Raw genomic sequence first — 25,000 nt, forward strand, 5'->3', positions numbered from 1 at the left:
ACGCACATACACGGCCACACACACACGCACACACAGTATTAGGGGTGTAACGGTACATGTATTCGTATGGAACCGAAACAGTGCGGGCGTCACGGTTCAGTGCATGAATTTACACGGAGAATACACGGTATAAAAACAAATTAATGAATGCAATGCGGAACTACTGTATCGATACGTGAGTTCATTAGGGACACCTAATCTGTAGTCCGGCTTTAGCTCTGTGAAGCTCTCATTGGCTCATAGGTAGCCGAGGTCCGCCTACATACGTTACCGTTTTTTGTCAGGTCGACGGTCGAGTGGGATCAGTCAGAGACAGCAGCAGCACTAAGGATGGGTATGATGAGTGAGTCAGCAGCAGCAGCACTAAGGATGGGTATGATGAGTCAGTCAGTCAGAGACAGCAGCACTAAGGATGGGTATGATGAGTGAGTCAGTCAGCAGCAGCACTAAGGATGGGTATGACGAGTGAGTCAGCAGCAGCAGCACTAAGGATGGGTATGATGAGTGAGTCAGCAGCAGCACTAAGGATGGGTATGATGAGTGAGTCAGCAGCAGCAGCAGCACTAAGGATGGGTATGATGAGTGAGTCAGCAGCAGCACTAAGGATGGGTATGATGAGTGAGTCAGCAGCAGCACTAAGGATGGGTATGATGAGTGAGTCAGCAGCAGCACTAAGGATGGGTATGATGAGTGAGTCAGCAGCAGCAGCAGCACTAAGGATGGGTATGATGAGTGAGTCAGCAGCAGCACTAAGGATGGGTATGATGAGTGAGTCAGCAGCAGCACTAAGGATGGGTATGATGAGTGAGTCAGCAGCAGCACTAAGGATGGGTATGATGAGTGAGTCAGCAGCAGCAGCAGCACTAAGGATGGGTATGACGAGTGAGTCAGCAGCAGCACTAAGGACGGTATGGTGAGTGAGTCAGCAGCAGCACTAAGGATGGGTATGACGAGTGAGTCAGCAGCAGCACTAAGGATGGTATGGTGAGTGAGTCAGCAGCAGCAGCACTAAGGATGGGTATGACGAGTGAGTCAGCAGCAGCACTAAGGACGGTATGGTGAGTGGTGGCGACACACAAGAGAGGTCTCTAAGATCGCAAGTTTGGGGAAAACGTCGGTTTTCCAGTCAGTTACAGTAGTACAGGCGAGAGAGTGCTGGATAAGACTGTGTCGGCATTGTTTCATTAGTTGTTGGGTATGTGAGTGGAAATACACTGAACATGCTAACGCACATACGACTCCATCACTCAGATGTAGGTCTACCAATCACTGGAACGAGACAAAAAACGTCTCCCTGCATTTCTTACCAGCCTTTAGATACACATACAAATAGGGCCAAAACCTAGCGCTTAAAATGATTTTGTCATGACGTTTAGTTAGGCTAATCTGTTTATGAAACGAAAGGAGCAATTTCATTTTTTTTTTTAAAGAAAGCAAAATAGTGTGACATTTTCACAGTTAGTAGATTATTACTGTATGCACACTGAAAAATATTGAGGCAAACTGTAGACCCTTCCATATACAACCAAACACGGATGTTGAAAGTCTTGCCTAAGTGGATTTTTAAAAATCATTATTATATGTAATTTGCACTTTCATAAATAAGAGATGCTGTAGGCCTATTTTCAGTTTTATCGCTGATTGTCTTATTTTGTTTACAAGTTACAGATTGAGTCTGCAGATGATGTGGGGTACTTGTTTTCTGTTTACATCTGCACACTTCAGGCTGTTGCAGTTAGATCAGGGGAGAGATTTTATCACTAGGTAGTTAGTAGGCCCTACAGCCTGAGACATGCACAATAAAAAAAAATGTATGCCTTCTGCATTTATGAACCGAACGTGACTTCTGTGTACCGTTCCACCCCTACATAGTATGCAGAGAACATTAAAATCACCAACACACAACAGACCTCAAACACACACATATATATACAAACACAAACACACACACACATAAAACAAAGACAGACAGACACACACACACACACACACACACACACACACCTTTTAGGTCCTTGCCGAAGCCCATTGAGGTCTGCTGGCCCTGCTTCTTCTCCTTCATGACATCATCATCGTGCGCGGCGTGCAGGGCCTGCTTCTTGCGGCGGCGCTTGTGGCGGGGGGGCAGCTTCTGAGGGAAGGCCAGCATCGGCACGATAACCAGCGCCATGGCAACCGAACACATCAGGAACCCACTCCACCTGGGGCAGGACCAGGGAGACCAACACATGACCAGTGTGTGTGTGTGTGACCAGTGTGTGACAGAGAGTGTGTATCACCACCTACATATGACCAGTGTGTGTGTGTGTGTATGTGTGTGTTACCAGTTGCCTATGAAACGAAGGTCGTTCTGGTCGATGGTGACCAGTGTGTGTGTGTGTGTGTGTGTGTGTGTGTGTGTGAGTGTGTGTTACCAGTTGCCTATGAAGCGCGGGTCGTTTTGGTCGATGGTGACGTGTGTGTGTGTGTGTGTGTGTTACCAGTTGCCTATGAAGCGCGGGTCGTTGTGGTCGATGGTGACGTGTGTGTGTGTGTGTGTGTGTGTGTGTGTGTGTGTGTGTGTTACCAGTTGCCTATGTGGGTCGTTCTGGTCGATGGTGACGTGTGTGTGTGTGTGTGTGTGTGTGTGTGTGTGTGTGTGTGTGTGTGTGTGTGTGTGTGTGTGTTACCAGTTGCCTATGAAGCGCGGGTCGTTCTGGTCGATGGTGACGTGTGTGTAGGGGTGGACGTAGTAGCCGATCATGACTCCTCCCAGCAGATAGCCAGCAGCTGGCCCCAGGGCCCCCATCACATACATGATCGCTGAAACACACACACACACACAGTTAGCACACGTGCACCACACACACACACACACACAGTTAGCTCACGTGCACCACACACACACACTCACAGTTAGCACACACACTCACGTGCACCACACACACACACACACTCACACAGTTAGCTCACACACTCACAGTTAGCACACACACACACACACACACACACACACACACACTCACACTCACACACACACACACAGTTAGCTCACACACTCACAGTTAGCACACACACGCACACACACATTATTAACAAATACGTACACACACACACAGCACTCACATTATTAACACACACATGCAGTACACACAATTTACACACACACACACAGTTAAACCAAACGGTTACACTTTACTTGAAGTTATCTACATAAGAGTGACGTGACACTGTCATGAACGTGTCATAAACATTATAAACAAGATATAAACGTTTATGACATAATTTATCTGTCACTCGCCTCTTTAAGTGTCATTCGGCTTTTATCATGACAAGTTAGGTCTAGAGTTATGACGGTGTCATGTCACTCTAATGTAGAAGCCTAAAGTCAAGTGTTACCCACCAAACATCTAATTTACACACACACACACACACAGTTACAACAAACATCTTAGGTTCATCTTAGGGATTTACACAATTTGGGGGGAGGGCGTCATCAGTGACGTCATTGGCATCAGTAATATTGAATACACTGTAGTAGGGCTGTAACGATACACCAACCTTACGATTCGGTTTGTATCACGATTTTTGACCCACGGTTCGATACGAATCTCGATTAGTTTTTTTTTTCTTTGTTTTTTTTTTTGGGGGGGGGGGGGGCTAGACATTTTATTAAATAACATTTTAATAGCCTCCTTTAGATTACAACACCAGAGGATTACAATATAATATATCTATTATTTTATATCCTGATATAAAAAATATTTTTCTGAATGACTGATATTTATGACAGCACACTTTATGCAGATTAGCCTATAGCCTAGGCTATAGCCTAGGCCTACTATTTTTTATTACAACTCTACCTCTTTAATTCAGCTGTCTGGTTGAAGCCTGGAAATATTGTAAACAAAGTAGCATAGTTGGCTAGCTTAGCCTATCATAGTCTACAGATTGGACTGTTCAGTTTCCCCATGTGTGTTTAAGTTTCAAGGTAATACTTGTTCTCCTTGGGACAGGCCCTTTTGAGAAACGTTGGTATTGAGATGATCAGTCAACTTCAATGCAAGAGTTTTAAACAAATATGTGCAGCATGCTAATGATGCTAAGCGGATTTAATAGTAATTTAGCTAGTCGTCTATGCGTCCTTGCTTTCACGATTGTGAATGTTTTATTTAAGTCGCGCGTGTTCATTGAGCAGGAGATGGAGGGAGAGTGAGAGGGAGGGAGCGCGAGAGAGAGCGGGGCAAGGAGAGGGGGTTTACTTCTATACTGTTTGGTAAAGTTGCACACATAGTCTACAATGAAATCAAGGAGAGGTATGAAATTATTATTTATTTATTTATTTGTTTTTGGACAACGTAGGCTACCGATAAGTAAAGCGGGAGCTGTGGGTTGCTTTTGCGGCCGCCTATCTGCAAAGCACTGCGTGAAACACTAGAAAGGGTGTGTCGCGATTCTGCCTTTTCACACCGCGACACAGTATCGTGGATATGAATGTCGCGATTTCGGTTTCGAATCGTATATCGTTACAGCCCTACACTGTAGTGTGATCATACACCAGTGGCCATCCTAGATTCTGCCTGACTCTCTCCACACACACAAACACACACGGAAAATGATGGCTTATGCCATATGTTTCTACTTCATATATTTTGAAATTTATATATAAAGTGTATTTAGTTAATAATGTATAGAATTTTCATAATCTGTATAATTATTAGTAGCTAAACATATTTAGTAATTTGAATACTTCGTTATTGAATCGTAATCGTGTGTGTTGGTGTGTGTGTTGGTTAGTGTGTTGGTTAGTGAGTTGGTGTGTGCATCAGCGCCGGTGTGTGTTTTGGTGTATGCGTTGGTGTGTGTGTTGGTCTGTGCGTTTGTGTGTGTGCCTTGGTGTGTGCGTTGGTGTGTGCATGTTGGTGTGTGCGTTGGTGTGTGTGTGTTGGTGTGTGTGTGTGTTGGTGTGTGTGCGTTGGCCCTAAAAGGTCAATGTAATGTTTCAGATTTTCCTTTTTAAGACAATTAACTCAAAATCATCCAGTGTACATGTAGATAAACAAGAATAAAAAGTTAAGGGTCTGAATTCTGTCTGCAAGTGTCTGTGTATGCATGCGTGTATGTGCATTTATTCCACTGCTTGGTTGAATTTCCCATTGTCCTACGTAATTTAGAACGACCATTAACCGTATGTTATTTTGCACACCTATGAAGTAGATCCATTTTTTTGGCCGTATCACACTTTAATTCGCCGAACTCGTTGTGAAGTTTAAATGAACTGTCACGTTGCATTCCGAGCTGTAAAATGCAGACGTTCAGAACATAGTAACATTGTAGCATATGACGGAGGTGGCTTTTAGCTAGATGGATGACAGCAGGCTAAGTAAATAGCAATGTTTCAAAGCTAAAGTTCATCAGAATCTTGGGATACGCCCGCTTGACAACGGGAGAGATAGAACTAACGACTGGCTTTTGGCCGTAGCAACCATCCATTTAGAACTAGTAACGGCAGTTTGTCCTGCAAGTTAGTTGAGAAATTAGTTGATATGTGTCGGAAGAAAGTAGTTCTACAAACAAGACAGTTTTAGCGATTAAAACGTTTAAATTGTAACAGGAAATGAACACAACGCAAGTGGCAACTAAGGCTGGGCGATATGGCTAAAAACTGTATCACGATATAAGTATTTCATATCAGTCGATATCGATAATTATTGATTTTTAAAAAAAATCTATTTCAGATAAGGACCGGAAGAAAACATATTTTCAATTTAAACACTTTTATTTTAAACTTAAACTTAACCTTCCTCTGATTTTAATCACCTCTGTTATCAATCAAAGCAAACAGGGAAAAGAAATAGCAACACAATCATGAAAAACAATCAAATAAATAAATGTGCACATAAGTCTGAATGAAAAGCAGCACTGGTTGAAGCCTGTAAATATTGTAAACAAAGTAGCTTAATTTGCTAGTTTATCATAGTCTACTGGTTAGACTGTTCAGTTTCCCCACGTGTGTTTAAGTTTCAAATTAATACTTTTTCTTCTTGGGACAGGCCCGTTTGAGTCTTGGAAAATACTTTTCCATTTGCATCGGGATTGAGATGATTAACTTAGCAGTCAATTTGAACGCAACAGTTTTGAACAAATTCGTGCAGCGTGCTGATGATGCTAACCGGATTTAATAGCAATTTAGCCAGTCATCTTGCACGATTGTGAATGTTTGGATTACATGTGCATGCTGAGGAGGGTTGCGCCTGTTGAGAGGGAGAGAGAGAGAGAGAGAGAGAGAGAGAGAGACAGAATGCAAGGGGCAAGGACTCATTGAGAGTCTGTGTTAAGGAAGGCCTACATCTATCGCCTACTCTGGTAGAGTTGCACATACTAGCTACAATGCAAGATATATTTAGCCTATTTATTTATGGACAACGTAAGACGGGAGGTGTGCTTTTAATTATCGAATGTTCTATCGAACGCATTTTTTATTGATATCGATTACATGTCTATTGCGATACATATCGCTATCGTTTTATCGCCCAGCCCTAGTGGCAACAGTGGAATAAGCGGGATAATGGACTCCACGGTAGTCTGTGGTCTAACGAGGTCTTACGAGGTTTAAACGGCCCTCCGCTTCGCGTTGGGACCGTTTTACAACCTCGACCACCGTGCATTAACTTCTGTGAACAGACCACCGTGGAGTCCATTATCCCTTACGTATATGTGTGTGTGTGTGCATGTAGTGTGTGTGTGTGTCTGTCTGTGTGTGTGTGTGTGTGTGTGTGTGTATTGAATGCAAGTGTGAGTGTGTGGGGTAGTGTGTGTGTGGTTTTCTTAGTTCTCAGTATAACTGTTAGAACAATCCTCAGACCCACCACATATAGGTCAACAGCAGCATAACATGACACACCACACCCCTCACACTCACACAGCATACTCCTCTGCATTGACACACACACCCTCACTCACACTCACACAGTACTCCTCTGCATTAACACACACACCCTCACACACACAGTACTCCTCTGCATTAACACACACACCCTCACTCACACTCACACACACACAGTACTCCTCTGCATGAACACATGCATTAACAAATAGCTCCTCTGCATTAACACTTCTCTGCATTAACAAAAAGCTGCACCAGAGTAAAAAAATGACCCCCCGGCACCCACCCACCCAAAACAGACACACGCAGCAGTGATTTAGTTAGATGTGTGCAGTCGACCCACGAAACACGCAGCAGTGATTTAGTTAGATGTGTGCTGTGTGTGTGTGTGTTTATATAAAGTGTAGGCTACTAACAGCAGTGTTTCCTCTAGATTTTGTTTTAGTAGTGGGGGCAGCCAGGCCATCTGGCATCTGCACCCCTAACCCAGGGACAGGATTCAGGAACTAAAGTCAGGCCATCTTCTGTCTGACTCACTTCACATTAAAACCCATTAGCATTAGGCTAAACCACATGTCACTGCTTGAACGTTTTGTGCATGTTGTAGAAACACAACCCACAACAGTTAAATACTAAATTAGTTTAGTTCTTAGTTATTTAGTATGTAGTTATTAGTGTTCCATTTTATTAGTTATTTAGTATTTAGTTATTAGTGTTCCATTTTATTAGTTATTTAGTATTTAGTTATTAGTGTTCCATTTTATTAGTTATTTAGTATTTAGTTATTAGTGTTCCATTTTATTTAGTATTTAGTTATTAGTGTTCCATTTGATTAGTTATTTAGTATTTAGTTATTAGTGTTCCATTTGATTAGTTATTTAGTATTTAGTTATTAGTGTTCCGTTTGATTAGTTATTTAGTATTTAGTTATTAGTGTTCCATTTGATTAGTTATTTAGTATTTAGTTATTAGTGTTCCATTTTGTCCTGCAAACAGAGGGGAGAAAACAGGCAAAACAAATCTGCAGCACATCAGCCCTCGGCTAATCCTGATTTCTAAATATGGGCACCGGCCGTAGAAAAACCCATATGGGTCGACCTCTACACACAGACATCCTTACAACACACACACACACTTCAATACTACTATACTACACACAACCATCCTTATAACACAGATTCTCGGATGCACACCAGATCTAGGTCGAACAAGGCATTCTACACACACACGTAGAATGTTATGAACACACATACACACATCCACAATGTTGTTCACGTGACGTGCACACACACACACACGTAGAATGTTATAAACACACACACGTAATAGAGTGATGTAAACACACACACACACTCTCTTACCCAGGTAGAGTGAGGCACTCACACACACACACACACTCTCTCTCAGGCATTCTCTCTCACACACACACACACACACACACACACACAAACACACTCTCTTACCCAGGTAGAGTGAGGCGTTCTCACACATACACACACACACACACAAACACAAACACACACACACACACACACAAACACACTCTCTTACCCAGGTAGAGTGAGGCGTTCTCACACATACACACACACACACACACGCACACACACACACACACAAACACAAACACACACACAAACACTCTCTTACCCAGGTAGAGTGAGGCGTTCTCACACATACACACACACGCACACACGCACACACACACACACTCTCTTACCCAGGTAGAGTGAGGCGTTCTCACACATACACACACACGCACACACACACACACACACACTCTCTTACCCAGGTAGAGTGAGGCGTTCTCACACATACACACACACGCACACACACACACACACACTCTCTTACCCAGGTAGAGTGAGGCGTTCTCACACATACACACACACACGCACACACGCACACACACACACACTCTCTTACCCAGGTAGAGTGAGGCGTTCTCACACATACACACACACGCACACACACACACACACACTCTCTTACCCAGGTAGAGTGAGGCGTTCTCACACATACACACACACGCACACACACACACACACACTCTCTTACCCAGGTAGAGTGAGGCGTTCTCACACATACACACACACACACACACAAACACACGCACACACACACACACTCTCTTACCCAGGTAGAGTGAGGCGTTCTCACACATACACACACACGCACACACACACACACACACACTCTCTTACCCAGGTAGAGTGAGGCGTTCTCACACATACACACACACGCACACACACACACACACACTCTCTTACCCAGGTAGAGTGAGGCGTTCTCACACATACACACACACGCACACACACACACACACACTCTCTTACCCAGGTAGAGTGAGGCGTTCTCACACATACACACACACGCACACACACACACACACACTCTCTTACCCAGGTAGAGTGAGGCGTTCTCCTTCTTGACGTTGTCGTCCAGGTAGGTGGGTCCGAGCGTGTAGATGGGGGTGGAACCCATGCCCACCAGCAGCTGAGCAACGACGAATAGCGTCACGTAGAGCTTGTGTTCCCGCCCCTCCCAATCCCGCCGGCACACCTGCGCCCTAGCTCCCCTGGCCACGCCCACAACGCCGCCGCTGCTGCCGTTGAGCTCTGCGGCCTGCAGCACCGTGTGTGTGTGTGTGACGGAGTGTGTGTCGGACCCGGCCGCCTCGCAGAGCCCCTCCCCCAGGGCGGAGCTGTTGCCCGGCTCCTCCAGCTGATAGGCCGGCGCCAGGAAGTGCGGCAGCGTGAAGAGGGCGGCGCCCAGCGCGATAAGGACCGCCCCCGCCGCCAGCCAGCGCGGCCTGTGGCCACGCCCCCCGAAGTAGCTGATGAAGACCACGACCAGCAGGCTGCCGCAGTCGAAGCAGCTGACCAGCAGGCCGGACTCCGCGCTGCGCAGCCGGAAGCGGCGCTCCATCGTCGTGACGACGCTGCTCAGGTAGCCCGACACCAGCAGAGACTGGACCAGCGTCAGGTAGCTCATGCACACCAGGAAGCAGCGCGCGTCCGAGGCGAAGGTGTGCCACATCCGGCGCCGGCGTTCCGCCAGCGCTCCCCACCACGCGCTGCTGAGGGACGGAGTGTGTGTGTGTGTGTGTGAGTGTGTGTGCGCGCTGGTGGCGGCGGGGGTGTGTGTGGGTGAGCCGCTCAGGCCCACCAGGCTGCAGTCTGAGGGGGAGGTCTCTGGCGCGGGAGCCGGAGCGGTCGGATCGGAGCTCGGTGGGTCGGCGCGCTGGGCGCTGCCGCTCTCGTTCAGGGCCGGGAGACTCTTGGACTTCAGGGTGGTGTGCGTGTGAGTGAGAGCGAGCGCGAGTGCCGCATCCTCGCGCAGCTGCTGCAACGTGCTGCCGCCGCCGCCACGCGCACACGGCTCCATGACAACCGGGACAGAGTTGGGTGTCAGTGAAGGGGGTAGAAAAGAAACCACTCTTTGCTTGACAGCTCGTTTTTTTCGGTGATGTCGCCAGAAAATTAACACCACGCGGCAACAATGCAGCAGTCCCTGAACAGCACGAGCGAGCGGGAGGCCTGACTGTCTTTATCTCCCTCTCGAGAGAAGCGTCTCTTTATCTCGCTCACCGCGTGCTCACAGCTGATTTCAGGGGTCCTCGCGGCCGCTGCGGCATCTCCTAACTCAAACATCCACCCGCTCCATCTGTACGGTGCCGCTGGTCCCGAGCTATCCTCTATCAAAACATCGCAGCGTAAGGGTCAGAACATAAGAGGCAGCTGGCGGACTGCGCAGTGGGGGTCGAAGAGACACCTGCTCGGACAGTCGGTTGATGTCCTCCGCGAACGGTCCTCCGCAAAGTCTACTGTTATCTGACTCGGAAACGGCTCCGTCTGCCTGGTAACAAAACTACCAGTGCCCGGACAACAGTGGCAGCTAAAACGGCTAACGGGACAGAGAGATTATCTAGCTAACGTTATTGCAAATAACGGATTAGGATGGCATTAAAAATACAAAGACAAACTCATATTTACTCTTGTAAAAATTGACACATTCGGTACGGTCATCAAAAAGAAAAAATGAAATAGTGCGTATTTTCAACAAAAGGTTGACATATTTATGAATAAGTTCCACTACACGAGCTTCACTTAAAACATTAAAAACACCATCACTGCAGCAAAGCGGCTAGCCATGTCGCTAGCTAGCTAGCGCCTAATAATAATTAAAAAAAAATAAAACAGTGCGCTTACGCGTCAAAATAGCATCATTTTCAACTGAGTTGACAGCGGATGTATTTTCAATATTGTTGGACTGGTCATTTTTGATTTCCCAGCAACCACACCGGTAGCAGACAGAGAAAAGCACCGTGCCACCGAAAGGTCCTTGTTATTGGGGAGGGAGGACGCATCCTTGTTTACTTGTAGGGAGCCGGCTAACTGCTAGTCGAGGGCGCATGCTAACGCGACAGAAGATGCGGACCTGCGATTCGCTCCGCGCACACAGACAGCTGCTTAACGAGTTGAAAAGAAAAAAAATGCACTTCCGGTTTCCGGTTTAATGATCATTTTTTTCCCCCAATGGCTCTGTCACTCCCCGATGTGAGTCGCTACCCGATGTGAGTCACGCATGCTCAGATTGATAGGTTTTACGGCATAACGCCAAGGGATCCGACTGAAATCCATAAAATAATTCACTTTTCTGTTTCAAAAACGTTTTAGCTATCTAAGATTGTTTGGTTGCTAACGTTAGCAAACGCCATTCAAGTGACAGCCTTTGTTGTGCTTGATTGCTTACTTACTTGCCAGCAGTGAACAAACTTCATAATTTTTATTGATATTACAGAAGTCTCTCGCTAGCAGGCTACTTCAGCCTCTAATCTAGAACTGACATTAGAGATCATGCCGTGAAAATGTGATGCCTTACGCTAAATAATACATTACTGCTGTGTAGGCTAATGTCATTATTCTGTGGCTAACAGCACAGGTAGTGGCAAAGTAGCAAAGTGACGCATGCGCGACTCACATCCGGTAGCGACTCACATCGGGGAGTGACAGCTCCATGAAGCCACATTTACAAAAGAAACTTAAGATGTCTTACATAGGACAGTTCACTTTAGAAAGAAAAAAAGTGGAGACAATTTAAGAGGTTTTATATTTTAAAGTTCAATCTACCAAAGAGCATAGTTTTAAAAATGTAATGTTTCAAAGAGTAAAGAACCTCAGGCCACCTGAGGCAGTTTGAATTCACCAGGTTATTTCCCCAGAAAAAGTTCACTCTTTGCTTACTGAATATTTACAACTCTAGCATACCAAAGGGGTTTGCCGGAGACTGGCGGCCCATGGCAGCATGCCCAGCTTGTTACGCTTAAAGGGACGCATTACAGACAGGAAGTTGCACAGAATACTATCCATATGCACTGTATCTGTAGGTAGGAAATTCCACGGCTTCCTGGTATGGTATCGTCAGATCAGCGGGCACATTCGATCGAATCGGGCTAAACCGAAGGCATGGTTGTGGCGAAAGATTTAGCCAGATCTGCACAGCATTGCAAGGTCGGACTGATGTGACGATACCAGAACAGGAAGCCATGGAATTTTCTAGTGTGTGTGCTTCTGTGTGCATGTGTTCTCGTGAGTTTGTGTGTGGGGGGGTGTTGTATGGTGTACTGATGTATGTGTGTGTTGGGGAGGGGTAATGATTGTGTGTGTGTGTGGGGGGGGGGTGTATAGTGTACTGGTGTATGTGTGTATTGGGGAGGGGTAATGATTGTGTGTGTGTGTGTGGGGGGGGTGTAATAATAGGGTGTGTGTGTGAGTGGGGGGGGGGGGTAATGAGGTGTGTGTGGAGTGGGGTGTACGTGTGTGGGGGGGAAGGGAGTATGGCGTGTGTGTGGAGGGCATGGTGTGAGGGGGTGGGTGCACCTGTGTTTGTGTGTGTGTGGGGGGGGGGGCTACATTTCAACATCCACATCAGTGTTTCTCAAAGTGTGGTCCGGGGACCACTGGTGGTCCGCAAGCTAGCCCAAGTGGTCCGTGAGTAGACATTGTAAAATATAAAATAGATGAGTTATTTGCAATATTGAACCAACTTGCATGTAAATCCAAACATTTCTGCAACACTGCCTATGTAAGTGTAACCTGCGTTGTGTTGAACCTGCGCGATTCAGCCCTGCACACGCCCGGACTCGAACCCGCGAACAGCAGCACCTCGGAACAATTGAGCCAATAGCCCAGGCTACTGGCTCGCATGACAGCAGCAATCTTGAGGCGTCGGGGAGTGAGGTTTACCAATGTTCCACAAGCACAGCTAAGCTAGCTGGCATCCGTTACATAAGCCAGCGTTTCTCAAACTGTGGGTCGCGACCCACTACTGGGTCGCGGAGACATGCCAGGTGGGGCGCGAACTGACGTGAAAAACAGGAGTTTTTTTTTTTTATATATATATATATATCTGTAACCTGGGCCCAGGTAGCACCCGATGCGCAATGGTTATTCACAGGGAAGCGCTCGTGTCAAGGCAGCTTAGTTAGTCCCGACCTACATGAGATTTTGAACGTTGTTGTGAGAGTGGTGAATTTCATCAAAACCCGGCCCTTAAAAGCGCGTCTATTCTCCACACTTTGCGAAGAGATGGCAGCTGACCAAAAAGCTGTACTGTTTCACAGCGATGCAAGGTGGCTTTCCCGAGGTAAAGTGCTGTCGCGCGTGTTTGAGCTCCGAGTCGCCTCTTCTTGGAGGAAGAGCGCATGTTTAAATCTGCAAGCACGTTCACTAATGAACATTTCTTGACGAAGCTGGCCTATCTTAGCGATATATTTGATATATCTTAGCAATACATTTGAGTTAAATGTCCAGTTACAAGGCAAAGACAAGCACCTACCTCACCTAGCAAATAAGATTACTGCATTCACCAAAAACACTTGAGTATGGGACAGGCGCCTCGATCGCGACAGCAGCCTATGCCTTTGAGATTTCTGAGCGAAATCGCTGAAACGTCTGATTGGGAGCCACTCTTGTGATCCAATGTAACAGTAGGCCTACATCACATCCCTGCAAAGTTTATTTCAAAAATATTTCCCAACCAGCAGTGCTCAGTATGACTGGATTATGGATCCATTTAATGCAGCATGTTGGTATTTCATTGAATATATTGTACAATGCTGTAAAATGGCCTATGCTTCCTAATATGTTGCTGGAAAACAGATATATGTGTGTTATGTATTTATTTATTATTATATCTGCAGGGGGATATATTTAGGATATATTTAGAACTTGTCATTATTTCAATAAATTTGACAATTTTAAGCTTGACCTACCACTTTCTTAGAGCGATGAGGGACAGGTGGGGCTCAAGAATGCCCCCTTGATTAAAGTGGGGAATGAAAGAAAAAGTTTGAGAACCACTGATCTAGTTTGTTAACTACCACAGTCATGAGTTGGGTCGCGATAGTCTGTCATTTTTAAAAAGTGGGTCCCCAGAAAAAAAGTTTGAGAAACACTGACATAAGCCATGCCAGTTTAAATCATATGAATTCTCTGACACAATAAGCAAGGTGCAAATACAATAAAAGTGGTTCAGTGAGTAGGCCTATTGTGTAATTTACTATTGAAGTAGGTCCGTGAGGCTTTTTTTATTGATTAAGTGGTCCTTGGTCTGAAAAAGTTTGAGAAACACTGATCTACATCTATTTGACATCAGCACCATTGGATTTCTTGCCACTCAACATAACAATTTCACTGCTGGAAATTCAATCCTAGATAATTTTGGAGATGTGAGATTGAGAAATTAGCATTTAAAGGTTGTGAGATTGAGAAAATAGCATTTAAAGGTCCCCATTTTGAAAATCCAAGATGGCTGCCATATTGACCCTGGAAAATTTGGAATTAAAGATTTTCTGATTCTTCATCCTGTAAGGTTTCCAAAAATATATCATTTTTATAATCCCCCAAAAAATTACACAAGGAAACTGGCTACCTTCAAAAGATCAAATTAACTGCCAAAAAATAGACCTCTCCAGAATAAGTCCCGCCTGCTAACTTCCGTATCCATCCAACTTCCGGGCGTGGATTGTCTATCGGAAATAACATGGCGTTTTTTGATTTTCGGTGCCGTTTAAGTAGTATAGTCTATAGTATACTACTTAAACGGCACCGACAATCAAAAAATCCAGTGGAAACTAGATGGCAGAAGTGTGTAGGCCAATCTGCCCACCAGCTTTTTCAACTTCGCTACCTACAGATGTTTTACCGGTATGATATATCGAAACGCCATGTTATTCCCCATAGACAATCCACGCCCGGAAGTTGGATGGATACGGAAGTTACGGAGGCGGGACTTATTCTGGAGAGGTCAATTAACAGAGCTGTTGGAGCCTAATGTAGCTTAATAGGAACAGAAAGAGCTGTTGGAGCCTAATGTAGCTTAATAGGAACAGTTGGAGCCTAATGTAGCTTAATAGTAACAGAGCTGTTGGAGCCTGTAGCTCAATAGTAACAGTTGGAGCCTAATGTCGCTTAAAGAGCAGTTGGAGCCTAATGTAGCTTAAAGAGCAGTTGGAGCCTAATGTAGCTCAATAGTAACAGGGCTGTTGGAGCCTAGTGTAGCTTAATAGTAACAATTGGAGCCTAGTGTAGCTTAATAGTAACAATTGGAGCCTAATGTAGCTTAATAGTAACAGAAAGAGCAGTTGGAGCCTAATGTAGCTTAATAGTAACAGAGCTGTTGGAGCCTAATGTAGCTTAATAGTAACAGAAAGAGCCGTTGGAGCCTAGTGTAGCTTAATAGTAACAGAGCTGTTGGAGCCTAATGTAGCTTAATAGTAACAGAGCTGTTGGAGCCTAATGTAGCTTAATAGTAACAGAGAGCTGTTGGAGCCTAGTGTAGCTTAATAGTAACAGAGAGCTGTTGGAGCCTAATGTAGCGCCTAATGTAGCTCAATAGGAACAGTTGGAGCCGTTGGAGCCTAGTGTAGCTTAATAGTAACAGAGCTGTTGGAGCCTAATGTAGCTTAATAGTAACAGAGAGCTGTTGGAGCCTAATGTAGCGCCTAATGTAGCTCAATAGGAACAGTTGGAGCCTAATGTAGCTTAATAGTAACAGAGCTGTTGGAGCCTAATGTAGCTCAATAGTAACAGAGCTGTTGGAGCCTAATGTAGCTTAATAGGAACAGCTGGAGCCTAATGTAGCTTAATAGTAACCGAAAGAGCTGTTGGAGCCTAACAACAAAATGGGACAAAGTCCATCACCATTTTAAATCAATACATTTATTAACTGTCAACATATATCAAATATAGGTTTAATAGATCAAGATGATGTCAGTTAATGCTCTCATGTTCATTCCTTTGCGCACATGTTTACTCATTAATGTGTTCATTCATGTTTGTTCATTAATGTGTTCATTCATGTGTTTATTCATGTTTACTCATTCATGTTTCATGTGTTCATTCATGTTTACTCATTCATGTTTCATGTTTACTCATTCATGTGTTCATTCATGTTTACTCATGCATGTTTCATGTTTACTCATTCATGTTTCATGTGTTCATTCATGTTTACTCATTCATGTGTTCATTCATGTGTTTATTCATGTTTACTCATTAATGTGTTCGTTCATGTGTTCATTCATGTGTTCATTCATGTTTGTTCATTCATGTGTTCATTCATGTGTTCATTCATGTTTACTCATTCATGTTTCATGTTTACTCATTCATGTGTTCATTCATGTTTGTTCATTAATGTGTTAATTCATGTTTGTTCATTAATGTGTTCATTCCTTTGCCCACATGTGCACATCGTTCAGTCGTTTCATCTGTCCAGCATCCAGCGCTCTGATCAGAGATTACTCTTCCACCTGCACTCCACTGGAGAGAGAGAGAGGGAGAGAGAGAGAGAGAGAGAAAGAAAGAGGGAGAGAGAGAGAGAAGAGGGAGAGAGAGAGAAGGAAAGAGAGGGGTGGTGAGAGAGAGAGTTATGAGAGAGGAAGTGTGTGTGTGTGTGAGCACAGAGAATGTGTGTTTGTATCTACATTGATGTATGAGTGTGTGCATGCGTGTGTCTGTGTGTGTGTGTTAGGGATGCTCCGATCGATCGGCCAATCATTATCAGCCGATATTCACTCAAAATAGTTTGATCGGAGCATCCCTAACACACACCCCGCATGTACTCTCTGAAGGCCGATCAGATGATGCTTAACTCCGATCGGAGCACTCTCTAAAGGCCGATCAGATGATGCTTATCTCCGGACTCTACAGTGCATCCATTTCACTCTCTAAACATTATGGCGTGCGAGTGAAACAAATATTTAGAAGCACTGGTGAGAATGACTTATAACCACGTAGCCTAAGGGCTCTATCTTGCACTTTAGCGCAATTGACTTTGCGCAAATCGCTTTGTGGGCGGATCTGTGCGCTGTTTCTATTTTACCGGCGGGATAATGACTGTTGCGCCCGACGCAAATCTAAAATGGGGTGGCCTGTAGTAGCTACATTATTCATGGGTGTGGTTTGGGCGTAACGTGCAATAAACCAACCAATGTGAGCGTCATCTCACATTCCCTTTAACAACAGGCACGCTTGTTCCATAGCGGATTGCTATTATGATGGCGGATTTGCCAGGCGCAGCCAGGAACGGTTCACACTATAGTCAGTTGGGTACAGTTTGCTATTGATTTTTCCTCTTGACAAAATGTAATACAGAAATGTCACTTTCCGATGTTTTGGGATCACTCTCACTGAATCACGAGGTTATGAATGCATGGTGATATTTTTGCAATGTAATCTAACATTACCTCACTATAGACAATGCAGATCTGTCAGATAAGCTCTCCTCTCCCGTGCTGCTGCTGGGGCATTTGGGTTAAATGGCATCTCCCGTGCTGCTGTTGGGGCATTTGGGTTAAATGGCATCTCCCGTGCTGCTGCTGGGGCATTTGGGTTAAATGGCATCTCCCGTGCTGCTGCTGGGGCATTTGGGTTAAATGGCATCTCCCGTGCTGCTGCTGGGGCATTTGGGTTAAATGGCATCTCCCGTGCTGCTGCTGGGGCATTTGGGTTAAATGGAATCGGCATGCAGTTTGTCTCATTAAGTCCTCTAATATTTCCTAATTTATTTCATCAACACATCCGTGATTCGTGGAAATGTGTTCGCTAGATTTATACCTGTTTTATCATATCGGACACCACACTGATTTCCCTCGTGTAGCAATATTTGTCCTTGTAATTATGTATGGTTTGGAGAAATGGGAACTGCGTCGTATAGATGAGAGGAGCAAAGTGCATTACGCAACACAGGCGCCCAAGCAAGCGCTCCTGCAGGTGTAAGCTACGGCTGTACCTTACCATCAGGCAACTCAACTACGAGAAACAGTTTCCAAGTTGACCTAACTTTCCAACTCTGCACAGTATCCAGTGTTTCCGCTAGAAATTTTTTTTTAACAGTGGCAGCAAACCTGCGGAAATCCACCACCATCTCCTTGGTCTTTGAAGTGTTGAGTTGAAGATGATTGAGTTTGCACCATTGCACAAAGTCCTCCACCAGGCTCCTGTACTCCTCCTCTTGCTTGTCCCTGATACACCCCACAATTGCAGTATCATCAGAAAACTTCTGCATGTGGCATGACTCGGTGTTGTAGCAGAAGTCAGATGTGTACAGGGTGAACAGGACTGGAGAGAGCACAGTTCCCTGTGGCGCTCCGGTGCTGCTGATCACAGTGTCAGAGAGACAGTTCTTCAGTCTGACGAATTGTGGTCGCTCGGTCAGGTAATCTGTAATCCAGTTTACCAGGTGAGCGTCCACACCCATCTGCAAGAGCTTGTCTCCCAGTCTGAGGGGTTGGATGGTGTTAAAAGTAGTGTTCATTTTGTCACCTATTTTTAATTTAGTCTTAGTCTTAGTCTTGTGACGAAATGTCCTTTTTAGTCTTTGTCATATTTAGTCATTCAAATGTCATTTTTGTTGGTCAAGTTTGAGTCGACTAAAAGTCTCGTCATTTTAGTCTAGTTTTAGTCAAAAGAAAACTAAAGGTATCTTAGTCTTAGTCAGTTTTAGTCAACACATTTTAGTCTTTTTTTTATAAAAAATTATTTCTGATTACCATTTGAGTCAAATAGTGTTTCACACATCTCAATTTTCCAACAATATTGTGTGTCCACAGGGCTACTCGTCTGTTATAATTACTCATTCTGATTTTTTGTCAGTCAGTATGTTTACATGCACAGGTAAGTCGAGCTACAGTTATAGCTCGGCTGGGATTTGACCATAGACAGTAAAAGATTTGAATGGACCACTGTCATATTCGTAGACCAGTGTTTCTCAAAGTGTGGTCCGGGGATCACTGGTGGTCCGCAAGATATCCCAAGTAGTCCGCGAGCAGACGTGGTAAAATATAATATATATGAGTTGTTTGCAATATTGAACCAACTTGTATGTTAAAACAGTTCTGCAACACTGTCTATGTAAGTAAAATATGCCAGTTTAAATCATACAGTATGAATCCACACAATAAGCAAAGTGCAAAGACAATAAGCAAGGTGGTTCAGTGAGTAGGCCTATTGTGTAGAATAATTATAGGCTACTGTTAAAGTAAGTCTAATCTTTTTTTTTTTAGCTAGGGTTAGTTAAGTGGTCCTGAAACTGAAAAAGTTTGAGAAACACTGTCATAGGCCAAAGTATTAATGTTTTACTCCGCCTCGCTAGATGGCGATATTCGCCCAAACACAACACATTCCCCAAACACTCTCCATCTTAGCCATAGCTAACTTGCTAGCGAACTTTCCATATTAGCTTACTTGCTAGCAAACTTTGCATCATCAGTCTAACTAGTTAAATAGTTGACATTACATGATGAACATTTTCGTATGGACATTCTGGGGGATGTTAATTTGTATGAGAGAAGCTTCAACTTCTGGGTATGTAGCATTGTGGCATAAAGCTTAGGTAGTTAGCTTGCTAACTCTGGCATAAATCTCCAGTGTTCCATGTAGTTTCGTGTTGCAGCCACAGGTTTGCAGCAACAGCACGTAGACTAGCCTACAGGAAAGCTGTTGCGTATGAACTCATTCGGAATATTTTGAAAACGTAACAGCTAGATATTCTGTCTTTTCATTTTGTAGACGAAAATGAAGAGAGATTTTATCTTAGTTTTTATTTCATGCAAAACATTTTAGTCTCGTCTTTTTTCGTCAACAATAATGCATCTTAAGATAGTCTTAGTCAGTGTTTCAGGACATTACTGCCGTCTCGTCATCGTCTCGTCTTAGTCATGAAAAAAAAAGGTCGTTGACGAACATATTTCCTCTCGTCTAGTCTGAGGAAATTAACACTATAAAGGGCTCGTCTCGTCTGAGGAAATTAACACTATAAAGGGCTCGTCTCGTCTGAGGAAATTAACACTATAAAGGGCTCCGTCTTGCACTCCAGCTCCATCTTGCACTCCAGCTCTATTGACTTTGTGCACTGGCGCTTGTGTCTTTCCTATTTTGCATATTCACATATTGGAATTTTCCCTCCACAGGCACACGTGCGTAAATTAGAGATTGCGATTGCGCCCACACGGGGGCAGTTCAGCGAAACGTTCCCTGTTGATATTTTGCAGTTTCAGAAAACAATTCCGTGTGTTTGTGTGTGTGTGTGTGTGTGTGAACCTGCAGTGATGTGTGTGTGTGTGTGTGTGTGTGTGTGTGTGTGTGTGTGTACCAGCAGTGATGAGTGTGTGTGTGTGTGTGTGTGTGTGTGTGTGTACCAGCGTGTGTACCAGCAGTGATGAGTGTGTGTGTGTGTGTGTGTGTACCTGCAGTGATGTGTGTATGTGTGTAAGTATGTGTGTGTGTGTACCTGCAGTGATGTGTGTGTAAGTGTGTGTGTGTATGTAAGTGTGTTTGTGTGTGTACGTGTGTGTGTGTGTATTAGGGGTGGAACGGTACACAGAAGTCACGGTTCGGTTCATACCTCGGTTCGGACATCACGGTTTGGTACAAGTTCGGTACAATGGAGGGAAAAGCAGAACAAAAATGCAGAAAGCAATTTTTTATTGTGCATGTCTCAGGCTGTAGCACCTAGTGTCATACAGTCTGTCCTCTGAGCTATCTGCAACAGCCTGAAGTGTGCAAGATGTAAACAGTAAACAAGTGTGTGTACCCAGACTTCATCTGTAACTTGTAAACAAAATAAGACAATCAGCTATAAAACTGAAAATAGGCATACAGCATGTCTTATTTCTGAAAGTGCAAATTACATAGAATAATGATTTAAAAAAAAAAAAAACTTAGGCAAGACCTTCAACTTTTGGCCCTATTTGTATGTGTATCTAAAGGCTGGTGAAGCGCTGTAGGGGAAGTTTTTTTTTGTCTCGTTCCAGTGATTGGTACATCTGGGTGATGGCATCGGATATGTGTAGCATGTTCGATATTTCCATTCACATACCCAACAACTGCTGAACAACGCCGACACAGTTTCATCTTATCCACCACTCTCTCGCCTGTACTACTGTAACTGAAGTTCTTAAACTTGCGATCTTAAAGAGAACAGCGGATCCTCTAACTCTTGTGGGTCGCCACCACTCGCTTAGTGCTGCTATCTCTGACTGACTCGACCATCGACCTGACAAAAAAACATAGAGCTTCAGAGATAAGGCGGGGCTACAGGTGTCGCTAAAGAACTCTTGTAACTCTCATATTTAACAGTAACTCCGCATTACATTAATTAATTCGCACACAAGTTTTATGTATTTTTATACAGTGTATTGTAAACTCATGCACCAAACCCTGCGCCTGTACCGTTTCGGTCCAATACGAATTCATGTACCGTTCCACCCCTGTGTGTATGTGTATCTACAGTGATGTGTGTGTACCTGCAGTGATGTGTATGTAAGTGTGTGTGTGTGTGTGTAAGTGTGTGTGTGTATGTAAGTGTGTGTTTGTGTGTGTAAGTGTGTGTGTGTATGTAAGTGTGTGTGTGTGTATGTAAGTGTGTGTGTGTGTGTGTGTGTGTATGTGTGTGTGTGTGTGTGTGTGTGTGTGTGTGTATGTGTGTGTGTGTGTATGTAAGTGTGTGTGTGTGTGTGTGTGTGTGTGTATGTGTGTGTGTGTACCTGCAGTGATGTGTGTGTACGTGTGTGTGTGTGTGTGTGTGTATGTGCGTGTGTGTGTGTATGTAAGTGTGTGTGTGTGTGTAAGTGTGTGTGTGTGTATGTAAGTGTGTGTGTGTGTGTAAGTGTGTGTGTGTATGTAAGTGTGTGTGTACCTGCAGTGATGTGTCCTTCCTTCTGAAGCTTCTTCAGATGGTGAGTCAGATTGACCTCTGCTGCCCTGTGAAGGTGCTCCGGTGTGTCCTACACACACACACGCACACACACATACGCACGCACACACACATACGCACGCACGCACGCACACTCACACACACACACGCACATGCGCACGCATGCTCACGCACACGCACACACACACGCACACACAGAGAATATATTAACACATGAACACACCATCCCAACACACAGCTCAACACAGAAAGCATGTTCTTACTCACAACACACACACACAAAGAAATAGACTCACACACACCAACATGATGAAACAAACTCAAACACACACACTTGTGGCTGATCTTGAACACTTTAACGTGGAGTGGTGTGTGTGTGTGTGTGTGTTTTCACCTTGTAGACAATCTTGACCAGTTCAGCGGCTGTGTGTGTGTGTGTGTGTGTGTGTGTGTGTGTGTGTGTGTGTGTTCACCTTGTAGACGATCTTGACCAGCTCGGCGGTGTGTGTGTGTGTGTGTGTGTGTGTTCACCTTGTAGACGATCTTGACCAGCTCGGCAGCCGTGTGTGTGTGTGTGTGTGTGTGTGTTCACCTTGTACCTTGTAGACGATCTTGACCAGCTCGGCAGCCGTGTGTGTGTGTGTGTGTGTGTGTGTGTGTGTTCACCTTGTAGACGATCTTGACCAGCTCGGCAGCCGTGTGTGTGTGTGTGTGTGTGTGTGTGTGTGTTCACCTTGTACCTTGTAGACGATCTTGACCAGCTCGGCAGCCGTGTGTGTGTGTGTGTGTGTGTGTGTGTGTGTGTTCACCTTGTAGACGATCTTGACCAGCTCGGCGGTGTGTGTGTGTGTGTTCACCTTGTAGACGATCTTGACCAGCTCGGCAGCCGTGTGTGTGTGTGTGTGTGTGTGTGTGTTCACCTTGTAGACGATCTTGACCAGCTCGGCGGTGTGTGTGTGTGTGTGTTCACCTTGTAGACGATCTTGACCAGCTCGGCGGCGGTGTGTGTGTGTGTGTGTGTGTGTGTGTGTTCACCTTGTAGACGATCTTGACCAGCTCGGCGGTGTGTGTGTGTGTGTGTGTTCACCTTGTAGACGATCTTGACCAGCTCGGCGGTGTGTGTGTGTGTGTGTGTTCACCTTGTAGACGATCTTGACCAGCTCGGCGGCGGTGTGTGTGTGTGTGTGTGTGTGTGTGTGTGTGTTCACCTTGTAGACGATCTTGACCAGCTCGGCGGCGGTGTGTGTGTGTGTGGGCTTCTCCTGAAGGACTCGTAGTATCTGCTGTTCCCGCAGCTCTCTGTGAGTGATGTACTCTCTGATCTTAGAGGCAGCGTTCACCACCACTGGCCCATGGCCTGCACACACACACAACTTTGGTGTCCAGTAGTATGTGTAGTGACCACGCTTAGCCATGCAGGTGTGTGTGTGTGTGTGTTTATATGTGTGTGTGTGTGTGTGTGTGTGTGTGTGTTTATATGTGTGTGTGTGTTTATATATGTGACCAGGCATGGCAAAACCAGGCACATGTCTCCCCAGAGACATTTTGAGTTATTCACTTTTTCAAAGCTATCCAATGATGTCTCACTCATGGAGATCTGATAATATTTGAATAAGTTGTAGCCATTTTAAAGTATACACATCTCAAAGCTACAAGCTGAGAAATCAGGCTTTTCAATTTGACTACTTTCTTCCTCAATCCATGGGAGGGGAACACAATGGTCCTCATTTACATGACATTAAGATCAACCCTCCCCCCTGTCACGGTCACTGATTTGTCAGCCTGCAGTGCTAATGACCCAACAAAACTATCTGTAATGGGTTACAGAACCAGCTAGTAGCAATGGATAAAGTAGTCTAAAACAAACATGAGATCAAGTTTGCAAACCATGTTATTTTGAATGAACACCCAGTGCAAGGCACCAGGTTGGCAATGGATTTAGCAGGTTTAGCAATGGATAAAATAGTCTAAAACGCGAACTAAACAAACATGAGATCACGTTTGCAAACCCTGCTAATTTGAATGCACACACGATGCAAGGCACCCTGCCATCAGTCAAAACAAGACATTCTCGCATTATTCAAATTAATTGCCCACCGCAACTATCTGTAATGGGATTTGGCTAGTAGCCTATGGTGCCAATAGCTAACGACAGTAGGCCTACGTTAGCTAGTAGCAATGGATAAAGTTTCTAACACACAAACTTTATCCCCGTCAAATGTAACTGTGGAGATAGCATCTGATATCATATGATCTAGCTCCTCTGCTGCCAGACCGAGAGATTCTTCCTCGTTGTGATTATCTTTGGCTAAGGTCAGCTCTAGATTAGGGATGTTCTCCAATGTAATGCAGTCGCCTTCATCATCAGATTCAGCTCATCTGCAATCCGCTGTGCTTTGTCCATCTCCATTCCAATTGTAAACAAACAGCATGCTGGTTCAGTAAGTAGCCATGAGGTTACTTCTAGCATACAGCTGATTGGCCGACAAAACAAAAGAGCACTAATAGTCACGCCTAATTCAAACGCTGGTTTACTTCCTGAAACTTAACCATTTTCAAAGACAAAATATACACTTTTAAAGCAACCAATGCTGTTATCTGAAACATGGAATTGCTTCTTTAGGACTTCAACTTGCACATTCTGCAGAAAAACGAAAATAACTAATTTTGAAAAAAAAAACCTTCAAAGTCGTTTTTAGCGACTTGCGTCTCTGCGACTTGAGCCTGGTTTTGCCATGCCTGCTCACATTTGTGTGTGTGTATGTTTATATATGTGTGTGTGTGTGTGTGTTAGGGTTGTGCCGATAGACGATATCATTGTCCATCGTGATGGTTGACGTACAGTACAGGCCTTCTCATTTCAATGCGTTTTCTTTATTTTCATGACTATTTACATTGTAGATTCTCACTGAAGGCATCAAA

The 25,000-nt window shown here is 44.6% G+C and overlaps 2 protein-coding genes across 4 annotated transcripts in view; both read right to left on the reverse strand.

Annotated features, from left to right (window-relative positions):
- Positions 1 to 11,306, reverse strand: part of LOC143139607 (solute carrier organic anion transporter family member 5A1-like) — a 29,698-nt gene extending 18,392 nt beyond the window's left edge. Inside the window, exons 1-3 of one of the 2 annotated variants that reach the window (XM_076300185.1) lie at positions 9,265 to 11,304; positions 2,670 to 2,802; positions 2,005 to 2,201 (exon numbers count right to left, since the gene is read on the reverse strand). In XM_076300185.1, coding sequence (XP_076156300.1) covers positions 2,005 to 2,201; positions 2,670 to 2,802; positions 9,265 to 10,249 — 1,315 coding nt within the window. In that variant the 5' untranslated portion in view covers positions 10,250 to 11,304. Of the gene's footprint in view, positions 1 to 2,004; positions 2,202 to 2,669; positions 2,803 to 9,264 lie in introns of both variants that reach the window. The other variant, XM_076300186.1, reaches the window with a different exon arrangement.
- Positions 11,307 to 16,101: 4,795 nt separating this feature from the next.
- The window catches only part of LOC143139602 (endoribonuclease LACTB2-like), an 18,480-nt gene continuing 9,581 nt past the window's right edge, over positions 16,102 to 25,000 (reverse strand). The window contains exons 5-7 of one of the 2 annotated variants that reach the window (XM_076300178.1): positions 23,287 to 23,435; positions 22,061 to 22,148; positions 16,102 to 16,683 (exon numbers count right to left, since the gene is read on the reverse strand). In XM_076300178.1, coding sequence (XP_076156293.1) covers positions 16,655 to 16,683; positions 22,061 to 22,148; positions 23,287 to 23,435 — 266 coding nt within the window. In that variant the 3' untranslated portion in view covers positions 16,102 to 16,654. The remainder of the gene's footprint in view (positions 16,684 to 22,060; positions 22,149 to 23,286; positions 23,436 to 25,000) is intronic. The other variant, XM_076300179.1, reaches the window with a different exon arrangement.

The sequence above is a fragment of the Alosa pseudoharengus genome, unplaced genomic scaffold (assembly GCF_046254945.1).
Source record: "Alosa pseudoharengus isolate Yale_2024_CS ecotype anadromous, Long Island Sound unplaced genomic scaffold, YU_APseudo_1.1 YU_APseudo_1.1_scf_22, whole genome shotgun sequence".
Lineage (NCBI taxonomy): Eukaryota > Metazoa > Chordata > Actinopteri > Clupeiformes > Clupeidae > Alosa > Alosa pseudoharengus.